Source organism: Rhamphochromis longiceps, linkage group LG5 (genome assembly GCF_057381845.1).
Source record: "Rhamphochromis longiceps isolate RC_006_pf linkage group LG5, R_longiceps_female_GT1.1, whole genome shotgun sequence".
Classification (NCBI taxonomy): Eukaryota; Metazoa; Chordata; class Actinopteri; order Cichliformes; family Cichlidae; genus Rhamphochromis; species Rhamphochromis longiceps.
In genome coordinates, this window is record NC_140561.1 from 1,455,821 (window position 1) to 1,472,812 (window position 16,992).

Here is a 16,992-nt window from a genome sequence, read left to right on the forward strand (position 1 = left end):
ACATAGTCCTTGTAGTGAAGGAAGTGTTGACTACTGCAGGGTACATGAAGGATCAGTGTCCTATGCCCCAGGTTGGGCACTGCACTGTTTTTCTGCTGGCAGATTGCCGTGTCTCCAGAAGGGAAAAGCGTCCTTCTCCGCTCCGTACAGCTTGGTTCGTCACGTGTGTTCGACTTTTTCAGAGCCCCAGCCACTGCAGTGCCACGTGGCCACGCATGAGCACCTGCAGATGGATAAAACGGCAGCCATCATATCCTGCCAGCATCCCAAGGTGCCGCGGTTCTTTCGGGCTAGCTGGTTACTACCACCAGTTTGTGCTGAACTTTGCAGACCTGACCAAAAGGGTGGCCCAGATCTGATCTAGTGGACGGAGCAGTGCCACAGGCAAAGAAGGCCCTCTGTGGGGAAGCCCTGCTTCCCTCCCATTCATTCTGCAGACGGACACCTTGAACAGAGCCTGGGGGCCATTTTGTCCCAGCAGGTAGGGTGGACCACTCTGTCATTTACATCAGCCTGTCAGAGTGGGTGCAGCACCGTTGAGTTGGAGATGACTCCGCCTCTGTTACCTCCCAGGCTGCCCATTCAGCAGGGAATGAAACCATTATTTTCCTGTGTTTTTAACTCTGTGGGGGATTTTCAGATGATCATAACCAGGGATGTGAACCATGAGGCCTGCAGGTCAGAGTCAGGCCAACAAAGACTTCAGTGAGGCACTGGGGGCTGCTTCGGGAAAGGGCACATACGTTTTCAACTTGTAACTGTATTTTTATAGGTTTATAGTAGGGCAGGGCGATGTGGCCTAAAGTCCATACCATGGGCTAATTTGAAGCATGTGCCGTAACGATATCTATCACCATATGTTCTTGTCTTCTGTACAGCGCTCCCTCGCTATAACGTGGTTCACCTTTCGCTGTTTCGCCTTTTTTTCCTGCATGCTGTTTTTTGGGGTTTTTTTTTACAGCTTATTGTGTTCTGCGTCCTGATTGGCTGTAGACCATTGTCAATCAATCGTGTGCCGTGTCTCCTGTACAGGACAGGATGCGGTCAGCTTGTCAAACGTAAATCTTCGATCCTAGCAGTGTGACTCTGAAGTGCTGCACTGTATGTTTGTACGTTTTCTCCTCAACAAACAACAATGTTGACGAATCGTTTCGCACCGTCGAAGGCTCCAGCAGGTGCCGTTGGTTTCATTCTTTAACACTGGACTTCTACGAAGGTTTGAACTGTGAGAGTTTAAACAAGAGAGAAGAGTGTGAAAATGTTCCTGCCTGTCTGAGAAAAGAGTATAACGTGTGCAGTGACGGGTTTTACAGCCTTTAAACATCTATAATAATTGTAAAAAATAAAGTTGGCTACTTCGTGGATTTCACCTATCGCGGGTTCTTTTTAGAACGTAACTCCTGCAATAAACGAGGAACCGCTGTATTTCATATTTTCCGCACTTAAAATCCTTTAATCTTCTCAAAAATTGTCAGTGCGCCTTATGTATGAATCCTGGTTGTGCTCACTGACCTCGAACCGATTTTATGTGCTACACGGCGCTCAGAAAGTGCAACTTTGCTAAGCTACGAAGCCGCACAGCCTGATGGATTGCTGGAGCATTACGGCTACCGTAGTCAGGAGCCTCGCAGAGTGATCTGGGTCCTAAACTCCGCCTCTTCAGGTCCCAAAGCCAAACGAATGCTGAGAGTTAAAACTGTCTAAATTCGGGGGGTCCACTAGGGGGCGCGTTATGGAGTAGACGTGCAAACCACTAGGTCCCATTTATCTGTTAAATTACTTTATGGTTCACCTATTGTGGCCCAATTCAGAGATTTCTTAAGCTCTATTAAGAAAGTCAGCATTGTTTTAGCTGGTGTTCTTTCCGTCTTTTTGCCTTATCTCGAAGTGAAATGCCTCTTAAGCAGTCTGCTAAAGGAGCGCAGGCTAGCTGCTCAGAGACCGCTAGCAAAACTACCGTTGACCCAGCGACACTGCTAGCTTTCCGCGACATTGTCAAAGAAGTGATTCAAGAGGAAAATGACAACCTACGGGACGAAATTAAACGAGCCATTTCGCCCATCCAAACCACTCTTGACGAATGTACTGAGAAGTTGGGCGAACACGAGGAAGGCTTGAATAATCTGGACAAGCGGCTAGAAGTTATGGAGACATGTTTCGCAGATCTGAGTAACCAATACAAGAAGTTGCTGCTGAAAACGGACGACTTGGAGAATTGGGGAAGACGATGCAACTTGCGTATATTAGGAGTGCTGGAGGGAGCCGAACAAGGGAATCCCACTAAATTTGTTGCTGATCTGTTGCACGTTGTACTGGGTGGTCCCGGCGGTTTGGAGCAGGCTCCGATCCTGGACAGAGCTCACCGGGCGGCGGTTGCACTGCCCACGGAGGGAGGGCGACCGCGGCCGTTCATTGTTCGCATTCATTACTACCAGGAGAAGAAGCGGATACAGCGCCAGACAGAAAGGCCGGCTGGAGTTTCAAGGGAAGCAGATCTTCATCTTTCCTGACTACAGCGCCGACCTGGCCAGACGCCGGGCTGCTTTCAGCGAGGTGAAGGGACTACTACGGAAAAAAGACGGAGTTCGCTACGGTCTTCTTTATCCTGCCCGGCTTTGGATCTCGTTTAATGGAGAAACAGGTATTCGACTCTCCTAAAGCAGTGAAAGATTTCATTGACTCCAAGTTTGAGTCATCTCCCAAATGACATTTCATAAGAACCACCGGGACTTTCATACCATCGTGACTATATTTTTGTCAATCAATAAACGGACGATCTTTGGTTTAGCTTAGTTTCTTGTTCAATGTTCATTTAGAAATCTCAGATGTTGGTGAGTTTGCCCTTGTTTCCTGGGAGGTTAACTATATTCCAGTACTTGTCACTTAAAAGGGACTCCGGGGTCAGCTTTGATGAGAAGTGAAACAGGTCCGTTTTTCGGCTACGGGTAAATTTGACGTGGGAGTTTTTCTCTTTCCTTCTCTTAATTATTTTACTCTATTGTGTTGGACTTTGTGACTTTCTAATTTGAATATGTTTTGGACTACATGTGTGATTCATAGTTCAGATGCTTCTGCTCATGTGGGGCTGTGGTTATGAATAAGGTGATTGGGACTCTTAATAGAAGCAGGGGAGCTGTGGGAAATTGGTGTGCGTCGTTTGGGGACAACACTGAACACGGGGAGGTGGGTGGGAGGGACTTATCTACTTTTTCTCTTTTTTGTTGTATATTATTTGCTCAGATTATTGTTAACAACAACATTTCAGTGTACACCCATGATAGGATTGGTATTTGCGTTTGGAACCGCCTTTTTCATCATGTACTTATATGGTGATGACTTCTGTTGATGATACTTCAACTGCTGTGAGTAATGGCTGCCATGTTAACTTTATTAGTTGGAATGTGAAGGGATTGAACCACCTAGTGAAACAAAATAAGGTGCTCTCTCATCTTCTTTATCTTAAAGTACATGTAGCGTTTCTTCAAGAAACACACCTTAAGCATACAGATCATGCCAGATTAAGACGAAATTGGGTTGGACAAATTTTTCATTCCAAATTCAATGGTAAAGCCAAAGGTGCAGCAATTTTGATTAATAAGAATACTCCGTTTATAGTCTCTCACACAATAGCTGACCCAAATGCTCGCTATGTAGTTGTGACAGGGTCCCTGTTTAATACTTCACTTATTTTAGCAAACGTATATGCTCCGAATTGGAATGACTCAACTTTTTTCAATGACTTTCTTAATTCCCTTCCACAGATCAATACACACCAATTGATCCTTGGAGGGGACATGAATACTGTTATGGATCCAGTACTAGATCGCTCCTCAGATAAAAGACTTCCACTCCCTAAATCCTCATTAGTGTTACAGTCATATTTACAAACCTATGGGGCTGTTGATGCGTGGCGATTCCTCTACCCCTCCACTAAACAATATTCCTTTTTTTCTGCAGTGCATCAAACGTATTCTCGTATAGACTACTTTTTTGTTGACAAAAAATTGCTTCCCAATATCAAGACTTGTAAATACAATAGCATAGTAATATCTGATCACAGTCCACTTGTTTTGGAACTCGGCTTCCTGGATGAACCCTTTGTGTACTCCTGGAGACTCAATCCTCTTTCTTTGTCAGATAAGGAGTTTGTGGAATATCTTTCCAAACAAATTGATATCTTTATAAGAACCAATATTACGCCTGGTATAGCCTATAGTACGGTTTGGGAAAGCTTAAAAGCATTCTTACGGGGCCATATTATATCATACTGTTCATATACAGTGGGGCAAAAAAGTATTTAGTCAGCCACCGATTGTGCAAGTTCCCCACCTAAAATGATGACAGAGGTCAGTAATTTGCACCAGAGGTACACTTCAACTGTGAGAGACAGAATGTGAAAAAAAAAATCCATGAATCCACATGGTAGGATTTGTAAAGAATTTATTGGTAAATCAGGGTGGAAAATAAGTATTTGGTCAATAACAAAAATACAACTCAATACTTTGTAACAGAACCTTTGTTGGCAATAACAGAGGTCAAACGTTTACTATAGGTCTTTACCAGGTTTGCACACACAGTAGCTGGTATTTTGGCCCATTCCTCCATGCAGATCTTCTCGAGAGCAGTGATGTTTTGGGGCTGTCGCCGAGCAACACGGACTTTCAACTCCCGCCACAGATTTTCTATGGGGTTGAGGTCTGGAGACTGGCTAGGCCACTCCAGGACTTTCAAATGCTTCTTACGGAGCCACTCCTTTGTTGCCCGGGCGGTGTGTTTTGGATCATTGTCATGTTGGAAGACCCAGCCTCGTTTCATCTTCAAAGTTCTCACTGATGGAAGGAGGTTTTGGCTCCAAATCTCACGATACATGGCCCCATTCATTCTGTCCTTAACACGGATCAGTCGTCCTGTCCCCTTGGCAGAAAAACAGCCCCATAGCATGATGTTTCCACCCCCATGCTTCACAGTAGGTATGGTGTTCTTGGGATGCAACTCAGTATTCTTCTTCCTCCAAACACGACGAGTTGAGTTTATACCAAAAAGTTCTACTTTGGTTTCATCTGACCACATGACATTCTCCCAATCCTCTGCTGTATCATCCATGTGCTCTCTGGCAAACTTCAGACGGGCCTGGACATGCACTGGCTTCAGCAGCGGAACACGTCTGGCACTGCGGGATTTGATTCCCTGCCGTTGTAGTGTGTTACTGATGGTGACCTTTGTTACTTTGGTCCCAGCTCTCTGCAGGTCATTCACCAGGTCCCCCCGTGTGGTTCTGGGATCTTTGCTCACCGTTCTCATGATCATTTTGACCCCACGGGATGAGATCTTGCGTGGAGCCCCAGATCGAGGGAGATTATCAGTGGTTTTGTATGTCTTCCATTTTCTGATGATTGCTCCCACAGTTGATTTTTTCACACCAAGCTGCTTGCCTATTGTAGATTCACTCTTCCCAGTCTGGTGCAGGTCTACAATACTTTTCCTGGTGTCCTTCGAAAGCTCTTTGGTCTTGGCCATGGCGGAGTTTGGAGTCTGACTGTTTGAGGCTGTGGACAGGTGTCTTTTATACAGATGATGAGTTCAAACAGGTGCCATTCATACAGGTAACGAGTGGGGGACAGAAAAGCTTCTTACAGAAGACGTTACAGGTCTGTGAGAGCCAGAGATTTTCCATGTTTGAGGTGACCAAATACTTATTTTCCACCTTGATTTACGAATAAATTCTTTACAAATCCTACCATGTGAATTCATGGATTTTTTTTTTTCACATTCTGTCTCTCACAGTTGAAGTGTACCTCTGGTGCAAATTACTGACCTCTGTCATCATTTTAAGTGGGGGAACTTGCACAATCGGTGGCTGACTAAATACTTTTTTGCCCCACTGTACTAGAAAACAGAAACAGAAACGTCTTTCTGAATTGATACACCTTATTTCGCAGTTGGATGAGCAACACTCTACAACCCCCTCTCCAGATTTGTATAAACAAAGACTAACGTTACAAACTGAATTTAATTTAATCTCAACCCAGCAGTCAGTCTATGATTCTTAAATCTAGAGGAAGATGGTATGAACACGGAGAAAAAGCATCTAAAATTTTAGCACATCAGCTTCGTAAATCAGAAGCAACTCGTATAATCCCTAAAATTAGGACTAAATCTGGACATGTCACCACTACACCACAAAAAAAAAAAGAGAGTTTCAAAATATTCTATTCCAGTCTCTATGATTCTGAATCTTTAAACACGCCTGGACTGTTTGAGGCTTTTTTTGATGGAATGACAGTTCCGACTTTAACCTCGGCATTCAGAGGCCAATTGGAGGAGCAAATTACAGTGGAAGAAATTAAATTGGCGATTAGCTCAATGCAGAATGGCAAACCCCCGGGTCCGGATGGGTATCCGGTTGAATTTTTCAAGACCTTTAAAGTTTATCACCTTTATTACGAGACATGCTCATTGAGTCATTGGTTTCAAAATGTCTTCCCCTAACGCTTCGACAAGCGACCATCTCACTCCTATTGAAGCCAAATAAGGATCCATTAGAGTGTTCATCATATCGTCCTATATCACTCTTAAATGTAGATTTAAAAATACTGTCAAAAACACTTGCTCTCAGGCTAGAGCAATACCTACCATTGTTAATCTCTCCAGATCAGACAGGTTTCGTGAAGGGTAGGCATGGTTTTTTCAACCTGCGCAGGTTTTTAAACATATTACACACCAAGTCAACTACAACCCCTGAAATTGCCTTATTACTCGATGCTGAGAAGGCATTTGACCGGGTGGAGTGGGATTATCTGTTTTATACTCTACATAAATTTGGATTTGGCCCTAATTTCATTTCATGGATTCAGTTACTTTACTCCTCACCTATGTCACGTGTTAGAACAAATTCGTTATTCTCTTCTTATTTCCCACTTCTCCGTGGTACGAGACAAGGTTGTCCCCTATCCCCTCTTCTTTTTGCATTATCAATTGAACCACTGGCGATTAAACTGCGAGCTGACAGTTGCATTAAGGGCATCTTCAGACGTGACCAGGAGCACAAAATATCCTTATATGCTGACGACCTCCTGCTGTATATGTCAGAGCCTTTATGCTCTCTTCCCCGTGCTCTTGCCATTTTTGAATGTTTTGGTAATATTTCAGGTTACAAGTTGAACCTGCATAAAAGTGAACTTCTCTGTGTCAACTCTATAGCCAGAAAGATTTCATTTTCAGATTTTCAATTTAATGTTAAATCAGGGTATGTGACCTATCTGGGGGTTAAGGTTACCCACTCATACAAAGATCTTTATGAAAGAAACTTTGTCGCGCTGCTTAAAAATACTGAGACAGATCTTCAGAGATGGAACAATTTACCACTGTCATTAATTGGCCGCATCAATTCTATCAAAATGAACATACTACCCAAGTTCCTTTATTTATTTCAATGTATCCCATGCTACTTACCCAATAAGTATTTTATAACACTGAATAAGCATATCTCTGCATTTATTTGGAATGGCAAAAGTCCACGAATTCGTAAAGATTTCATGCAGAGGACTAGGCCAATGGGTGGATTAGCCTTGCCAAACTTTCAGTCTTATTATTGGGCAGCAAATATTCGTAATATGCTGTACTGGATGAGTAATGTTACTACAGAGACTCCAGCTTGGCTCCAAATTGAGTCATCCAATTGTGGCAAAATTTGCCTATCAGCTTTGTTGAGTTCAGCTCTCCCATTAGAACTATACACCTATAAACGTAACCCTTTGTTGTATGACTCGCTCAGAATCTGGGTGCAATGTAGGAAAAGGTTGGGGTTACACTTAATGTCAATTAAAGCACCTATCTGCTCAAACCATATGTTCCCACCCTCCATGATGGACTCTGCCTTTAAAATATGGGAAAGTAATGGCCTTAGAAATATCAAAGACCTTTTTGTAGATGGGATTTTTGCCTCATTCACGCAGCTCCTGAAGCAGTTTAATGTTCCTCGGCAACATTTTTTCCGCTATTTACAAATTCGTCACTTTGTAAAGAGTAGATTTCCTTCATTTCCAGAACTACCTGAGGAAACTTCTTTGGATAAAATTATTAATATAAACGTTCATAAGAGAGGGGCGATTAAAGAAATCTATGCTATACTATTAGATCTTCAATCTCCTTCTCTCTCCATCCTTAAAGCACAGTGGGAGAAAGACCTTGGGATGACTATAACAGATGAGCTCTGGCAATCTTTTCTCCAGAGGGTACACTCTTCGATATGTGCCAGGCATGGGCTCCTTCAATTCAAGGTCCTACACCGATTACATATCTCCAAGGAAAAGTTAGCCAAGTTCTATCCAGGAGCTGACCCTCTGTGTAACAGATGTAAAGCAGAAACAGGTTCGCTCCTTCATACCTTTTGGACATGCCCCAATCTTCATAATTATTGGGTGTCTATATTTAACACTCTGTCAGAGATGTATAACGTTAAATATGATCCTTCTGCTCTAACGGCTATCTTTGGGGTGATACCTCAAGACATCACTTCGAATTCTATTGCCTTTGCTTCACTTATCGCAAGGCGCCTTATACTTTTAAGATGGAAGCAGGAAGCTCCTCCCACACATGAACAGTGGCTTGCGGAGCTCATGAGGTTTTTACATTTAGAAAAGATGAGATATACATTGGCAGGTTCAACCACCAAATTTCTTAAGGCATGGCAGCCATTCCTGATGTACATGGAAACATTTAAAATGACCACCTTATCATGACCGGATGCCATATCTCTATATCACTATCATAGTTAACTGTACACTGAATGTCCCTTATACATTTTATTTTTCTATTTGTTTGTTGTTGTTTGTTTTTTGTTGTTTTGTAGGGGTTTCTTTGGTTTGTTTGTTTTTTCCTTCTCTATTTCTGTTATCTTTTGGGGTATTGTAAATACTGAACAGCAAACTACTGTATGTTCAATGTTTTGTTGTTAACATGCTGCTGTGACTGAAAATAAAATTTATTTAAAAAAAACTGTCTAAATTCTTCCATCTGTAATAAAATGATCAGCGCTGCTGCTTTACCAGGTGTAACTATGAAGTTTAACATCCATGGAAACAGGATTTATTACATTTAACAGAGTTAGAAGTTAGCAGGAAGTTGGCTCACTAGCTTCCACCTAAACATGCTGCATTCTCTATGCTGTTTAATTATTCATTTCAATAAAGAGCTTTCATTTCTTAGCCTGTTCATCCCAAGCAGACACAGTGGAGGACTATTGGCACAATGTAGCATATCACATCAGGAGAGTTTCCATTTGTTTCCTCATTTAAAAAGAACAAGGGGGCCACACTTACAGATGTTGCACAGATGACAAATTTCTTGTAAGAAAGCTGTCAGTTTCCATACTCCAGTCCCTGTAAACTGTGTAATGGAGTGGAGCTGAAGGCTTACTCGGAGTCTCTTTTGATGAATCCTTTCTTTCCTCTTGCATTCCTTGGATAGAAGAGTAACTCAGGTGAGCAGCTGTGTTCTCTGAAGTCAAATAATAAAACCAGATGTGTTGGGAGCAGCGGGTGAATGTGCCTTCTTTCTCTCTAATTTCCTCAGGTTGGCAATGAAACCGTATTGTCTACCACCATCATGTAACGGCTCGTGCACTGAGACCTATCTGCAGGGCGACTTCTCCTCTTCAGCACAGTTCTTTGTGTGTGTTGGTGTGTTTGCCTTCCTTTATTGCACCGCCACACTCATAGTCTACCTGGGCTACCGGAGCGTCTACCTGCAGACCAGCCGTGGTCCCGTCATAGTGAGTACACGTTTTGTAGAGCAGTGAGCATGTGGGTGCTACAGACGGAAGGTTTACTGCATGGTAACAAGACGACCAGTGTTACTGGCTTCATCTTGGAGTGGGTTTAATGGCTGATGGGTGTAAGCATCGGAGAAAGCTTTGTCCTCCTCTATGCTGCTTAAGTAAAAATGTTCACATCCTATAATCTGCAAATGTAACTCCACATCAGTGTGTCATTGAAAACTATACATGCATACATTGGTGAGCATTTGTGTTTGATAGGACCTGCTGCTGACCGCTGCCTTTGCCTTCCTCTGGCTCGTGTCCTCCTCGGCCTGGGGCAAAGGCCTGACCGACGTTAAATATGCCACTGACCCCAACCGCCTGGTGCAGTTGTGTACCAGCTGTAAAGCAGGAGAGTTTCCTTCCATGGGCAGGCTCAACGCCTCTGTGGTAAGTGTTGCTTACAAAGGCTTACATCGATGATATCAGTGATAGGGCTACGTTTACGGCAAACATGTAAAAAGCATGTTCTTGTAAATCAAATCAAATCAAATCACTTTTATTGTCACATCACATGTGCAGGTACATTGGTACAGCACATGCGAGTGAAATTCTTGTGTGCGAGCTTCACAAGCAACAGAGATGTGCAAACACAACAACACAAACGAGCAAAATACAAGAATGGCCAACCTGAACCTAATAAATATATGTACAATATATAATAGTATATGCATTTCTGGATGTGTATACTAAATATTTTCCTGTGTGTGTGTGTGTGTGTGTGTGTGTGTGTGTGTGTGTGTGTGTGTATACACATTTTTACAAATTAAATAGTAAAAAAATAAAATAATAATAATAATAATAATAATAATAATAATAATAATAATAATAATAATAATAATAAAAAAATATACAGAGTTGAATATGTGCAAAACAGTGGCGTTACTGTACAGTGTGGAGTGCATAATGTTAAAGTTCCAGTAGTGAAGCTGAGGTGTCTATGACGTGTTCAGCAGTCTGATGGCCTGGTGGAAGAAGCTGTCTCTCAGTCTGCTGGTACGGGACCGGATGCTGCAGAACCTCCTTCCTGATGGAAGCAGTCTGAACAGTTTATGCTGGGGTGACTGGAGTCCTTGATGATCCTCCCCGCTTTCCTCAGGCACCGCTTCCTGTAGATGTCTTGGAGGGAGGGAAGCTCACCTCCAATTATCCGTTCAGAGCACCGCACTACTCGCTGGAGAGCTTTCCTGGAGAGTTGAAGTGTACCTCTGGTGCAAATTACTGACCTCTGTCATCATTTTAAGTGGGGGAACTTGCACAATCGGTGGCTGACTAAATACTTTTTTGCCCCACTGTATGTTGGGCCATGAAGTCTACACCGACCCATCCTTAAAATTCAGGGAAATGAAGGATGCATTTGAGGGCCGCATTTCGAGCAGCCTTTGAATTGGGACACCCTTCGCCATGTTGCTGTGATGTAATCGACCTTAAAATGTGGCCTTTAAGGCTGCAAACCCTGAATTGGGATACAGCCCAAATCTGGTCATTGGTACTTCCTGGCTTGTGTAGTTACTAGGTAACAAAAGCTCAACACTGCCCCTAGCGTCCTGGAGCACTTCCGTTGTGTTTTGGAGTTTGCACGTGTTTTGTCTCTAGGGGCCACCGTACATATCAACTGTAAGAGCTTGTGGAACAGGGAGTGTTCACCAGTTTCCCAGTGAGCCTAAGCAGTAACACACAGGCAGTCCCAGTGGTGTAATCATGTACAGCGAGAGGAATCTGGTCAAACTGGGTCCATGGTTGTTGTTTTTCAAATGAATGCAAAGGTTCATAAGTGGTGTTTGTGGTGCTTCATCGAGCCCTGCAGAAGGTGAGAGCGTGTAAAGGCAGCAACTTGTTTTTACGTGGCCGGTCATATCAACTTTAATATGTTCAACAATTAACAGCAAACGCACAAACTGTGTGAAGTTCACTCAGAGATGGAAAAGCTCAGACAGATGGGACAGAACAGGAAGAAGAGAGGTTGTGTCTCAGTCCTACACCGGGAAAATCCTCATGTATGTTTGTTTGTTTGTTTGGCCCCCAGCTGTAAAAGGCTGATGTCATCAGCGGGTGGGAAAGCATGGCAGCTTGTGACTGAACTAACGAAGCGACGTTTGATGCCGAGGTGAATGTGATAGCTGAGAACAGGAACCATGCACCTGCTAAAGGTCACATCTCTATATGGACTTGTTTCTTTCATAGTGGGAAACATCCAGCAGCCTTTCTGTTATTGAAATACTTTGTGGGATATAAAGCTGACCACAGTAACGCTGTGCTGCTATAGTTGGGTTACATAAAGGGTAGCACAGAATATGGAGACATGATGCTCATGATCCAGCTGCATATCAGCTGCTGTGCTGTTAGCTCAGCCAACCAGGAGAACTCCTGAAGCGTGTTTGCATCTTTGTTTGAATGAAGTTGTGTAAGATCAGTAAACCTCAGAGCAGCAGCAGCAGGGTCAGCTGATCACAGCTGTTCAGGTTTAAATGTAAAGTCAGCTTCAGTCTGTTCACTATCAGTAAAACTGAAACCGCTTGTGTTCCCCTGCACCAGTTTACTATATCAATATAAAGGTTCAGCTGGCTTTGCTGATAGAAACGTCTTCAAACAAGCTGCTTTGGACTTTTTCACTTGTAAAGAAGTATTTCATGTGTTATGTTTAAAACCATTTAAGTACAGTTGGACCTCTGCGTAGGACTAGGCTGCAGCAGAAGTTAACTCCAAACAACGACACGTTCTCTTTAAATATTGTGTGAATGAGTGTGTTGAAGCTGTAGTTACTGAGGCCAGCTCAGTCATCTTTGATTTAAGGTAACAGTTTAGCTCACGGCTCTTTTGAAATGTGGCAGAAATGTTTTTCTGTCTTCTTTTTCTCATGTTTTACATTTTAATGTCATCACTTGTGTTTTCATGTGTTTCTGCAGATTTTTGGCTTTCTGAACCTGATCCTGTGGGCAGGTAACTGCTGGTTCATTTACAAGGAGACTCCGTTCCACAAGGTTCCTGCCCCCCCCACCACCATGCAGGAAGGCGGAGCCCCGGGACCCTAATCATGTAGTTAGGGTTCCCCAGCACAGCCACGCACCCTTAAAGAAAAGCTTGATGTCCCACACTGATGTAGAGAAATCCCCCCAGTGAAACACTGGTCTGTAGCAGCCCCCTCCAGCTTTAGCGTGTCAGGACCCTCAGCTCACATCCACAGGTGGCAGCTCCCAGCAGGGCCCCTCAACATTTGTTCTGGAGATTCAGCACTGCAGCTCCTGTTGCATGCTGCCTGAAACAGTCACACTACAGTCTGCTGTGTTTGTGAAGCCTTGCATCACTGCAGGCTGGTTACACACTGACTCCAGGAGCTTTTCAGGACACTGTGTTTGTCTCATTGCAGTACTATTACACTACACTGTACTTTAAATGTCTCCATGTAACACTAGTAACATTATTTATGTTTGGCTCTGATTTCTCACTGTGCAGCAGCAGTGTAATTACAGCGCACTGATTACTGTTTGTGTTGTTGATGCTGAATTTGTGTTGATGCCAAAGGAGAAAAAGCCGTGACTGAAATATGTTCTGTCTCCTTCATTCGTATCACTGGGGTGAGCTCGTATTAGTGCAACACTGGCACACACATCGAATGAACTGATTTCATTCAAACATCCTCTCATATCAAACAGTGTGGAGAGAGTAAACAGCTAACAGATCCTCTGCTTATTGAAGAGTTTCAGTCAGGTTTCAGAGCTCAGCACAGAAACGGCTTCAGTGAAGGTTACAGACGATCTTCTCGGACAGTGGACTCATCTCTGTGCTTGTCCTGCTCGACCTCAGTGCAGCGTTCCATGCTGTCCACCATAATATCCTATTAGAGCGATTACAGCATGAATTAAGTGCGGCAGTTTCATTTATTCCTGACGATGGGAGTCACACGCTGAGCTGCACTGCTGGGACCAGTTCCTTTCTCCTGTGGCAGCATCAGCTCACTCAGAGACATCCATTCATTCTTCCTCTTCTTCTTCTTCTTATCGGGGTCGTGGAGGGTGGAGCCTCTGAGCTACCACAGGGCGAGAGGCCCATGGACTGATTGCAAATATGATGCAGGGTTAACACACAGAGACAGCCTAACTCCACCTGACTGTGGAGGGAAGGCGGAGTACCTGGTAATAACCCACACAAACACAGTGAGAACATGAAGTCCACACACACTGGTGGGTGGTGGAGTCGAGCTGGAACAGTGCTGAGCGTTCGAAGGCGTAGCGTGCGGTTTCATTCCTGTGCAGATGATATTCAGCTTTGTGTATCGGTGAGTCAGGTAGACCTGGATGGACTCTAACTTCAGATCAAACGGAGGTTGTTGGAGAAACATGGTACCTGTCAGATGCTCACTCTGGTCCAATCGAGCTGTCATGTGAAAAGGCTGATTCCTCAGCACAGTCCTGTTTGGCACCATGTGAAGCTTGAAACAAGCTCCTTCATCAGCTCAGAGCTGAACTGGCAGCTTCTCTGTACCGTGTGACAGCATTTCTCCCTCAGCTGCTCTTTGTGTCTGTTTGATCAATAAACATGCTCTCTGCTTCTGGCCATTTGTAAACATAATGAATAAAACCTAGAATAATGAAGCACACACTCTTTTAATAGGTTGGGAGTGTGCCTGTGCTGTGAGGCCCTGCCTCCCTGTGCTTATGTGCAGGTGCATTATAACTCGTGTTATAATGAAACTCCAGGGCTAGAGTTGCTCATGCACTGCTGAAGCAATAACACATTAGTGTATTTGTTTTTGATTTAGGAGCAGGCAGTACATCCTCGCTGCTTCCATGACTCCCAGTATGTCACAGACTGGTTCACCAAAGATCTGACCCATGATTCACTTCCTTAGACCACTGAATCAGGCACAGAAGCAGCGATGCACCAAATGGAGCCGGGACATCACTGATCACGTGCCCTGCTCGTCTGGAAAAACCAGGCCTAGGCGCAGTGTGCAACGACCAGCGCTAGCCTGTAACAGTGTGCATATGAAAGCACTGTATAGCACTGCTTTGTTCCATTTTTGCAGTGTGTCTAAGGTTAGAAACATCCTGTCTTTCAAATGATTCTTTCACAAACAAAAAGCTTTTTTGTGGCCTCCAGTTGGCTCAGAGCTCGTAGTGTTTGTCAGCAGGTGGATATAAGCGGAGGTACTTCTGCCTGCTTTGGTTACTCACATTTTAGCACATCTTTGCTCTTCCTCTGGTCTGTGCTTCAGTTCAGGGCTTCCTGGTGCTTCATGATGTCGTCTGTTCGTGTCCACGTTTGTATTTCAGGTGTTGACGCCACCTGTAAGTTCTATTAAAAGATCCTCCAAGCAGCCTGTGCTGCTGCAGAAGCTCCACTCTTTACTAATCCCAGAGGAAACCCTGCTGTCTCAGTAAGAACAGTAAACATCCCCGTATATTACACATGCATATTACAGTGCTAAGTATGTATGCTGGCACTGAGGTGCCCCTCTTATCAAACTGTACTTTATTTCCTCTGCAGAGGATGTGCAGGTAGCGGTGTCACGATCAGCGTTTGCAGTGCATTCAGTGGAGGAGTGGTGCAGCCATGTCCACGGCAGGCATGATCTCCTGTCTCGTTCAGTGGTGCATCATGGGTAATCTCAGTCCCCCACTGAGCGTGCTGGCCAGCACGTCATGGAGTGGGTGAGAGCTGTTGTCCAGCATTGTCTTTATCTTGGACAACATCCGCCTCTCAGACACCACCCTAAGAGAGTCCAGCTCCGTCCCCACTACGTTACTGGTCTTGTGCATCAGTTCATGCACAGCTGTTAACCTGCTGTCCCAGCATGCAACAGCATAGAAGATGACACTGGCTACAGCAGACTCATAGAAAACCCTATTGTGGGACAGATGTTAAAAAACCTCAGCCGCCTCTGACAGCAGAGTGAGCCGGTGGATGGAGCCGTGTAAGGGTCTCATCAGTGCCACAGTCAGGGCTTCTTACACTGAGGAGGAGGAGGGAGACAACTCAGCGGTGACTAACTGAACGTCAGGACCAGCTTAAATGGCAGACAGCTGATTGTCAGATTGATTCAGGTGTGTCCAGGAGAATCTGAGCTCCCAGGAGGATCCTGTCTCTGTAAAGTAGGTCACCACAGAGACAGGGGAAACAAAGGGCAGGGACAGAAACGGGGGAGATGCACAGGAGGAGTCATACCATTCCCTGAAGACCACTTTGAACTTCCAGTGTAGACCCTAGAAGGTCCAGAATCTTATTACAGTTGTAGTCTGCCGGCTCTGTGTTATTAGCCTCCTGTGAGTGTTGCAGGAGCGCAGCAGAAGCCGTCTGCGCTGCCAGCCGGACCACCTGCAGTACAGATGGACCCGTGCTGCCACTCACACATTCAAGGTCAAGTGTATTTATACAGCACAACAGGCCATGCTGCACAACGTGCTTGTCAATGTAAAAGGCCACTATAATAAAATGCACAACAATGATGCAGTAAAATATAGAACGTCAATAAAAACAACAACTAAGGCTGTTAAAAGCGAAATGTTTGCGTCAACGCGTGCTAAAAGCCAGGCCATAAAAACGCGCCGTTAGTAATGATTTCAAACGTCCGAGTGTTTGTGCAGATCTGATATTAGCAGAGTGTGGGCCTCCCACTCTGTCACCACCATGGTCCCTCCAAGCTGCAAAAATCGAACCTGCAATTAACGTGAATACTTGAACAACTCTGTCCTGCAGTGTGAGTCAGTGACTGGCTGCTCCTGTATGGGATCAGAACCATGCCACCTTATCCCACAGTCCAGCCAATGATGCCATTCACATTCGTATATACGCAGCCAATCAACGTCGCTGACAGGCTATGACAGCGTCCTCATGCGCCCACACCGGTGTTGTAGCGAGCAAAGCGGCTGATGTGGCGTGAAGCCACGTTAATGACAACGTGTACAACCCAGGGGCGATTCTAGGATCAGAGATTTGGGGGTGCTGAGCACCCAGAGAGCTGCCCAGCCAGCCAAGATAAACCCGTCTCTGTCAGTCCCTGCGTCCTTAAATGTTGTCCCGAGTTCCCTCTGACTGTCTCCTCGGTGCATTTAAACCCCTGCTCCTCCCTGTCCTCATCGTCTGCTGTCTTCATCTCCGTCATCAGTCATCATAACTTTACCATCTCTGTGCAAGTCTGCAAATTTCTTTATTAAATCATAAGATTCTTAAATTCA

The 16,992-nt window shown here is 44.5% G+C and overlaps 1 protein-coding gene across 6 annotated transcripts in view; it reads left to right on the top strand.

Annotated features, from left to right (window-relative positions):
* sypl2a (synaptophysin-like 2a) overlaps positions 1–16,992 on the top strand; it is a 31,287-nt gene extending 14,295 nt beyond the window's left edge. For 5 of the 6 annotated variants that reach the window (XM_085405440.1, XM_085405437.1, XM_085405439.1 and 2 more), the window contains 3 exons: positions 9,574–9,772; positions 10,037–10,207; positions 12,724–16,992. In XM_085405440.1, coding sequence (XP_085261566.1) covers positions 9,574–9,772; positions 10,037–10,207; positions 12,724–12,849 — 496 coding nt within the window. In that variant the 3' untranslated portion in view covers positions 12,850–16,992. The remainder of the gene's footprint in view (positions 1–9,573; positions 9,773–10,036; positions 10,208–12,723) is intronic. The other variant, XR_014911664.1, reaches the window with a different exon arrangement.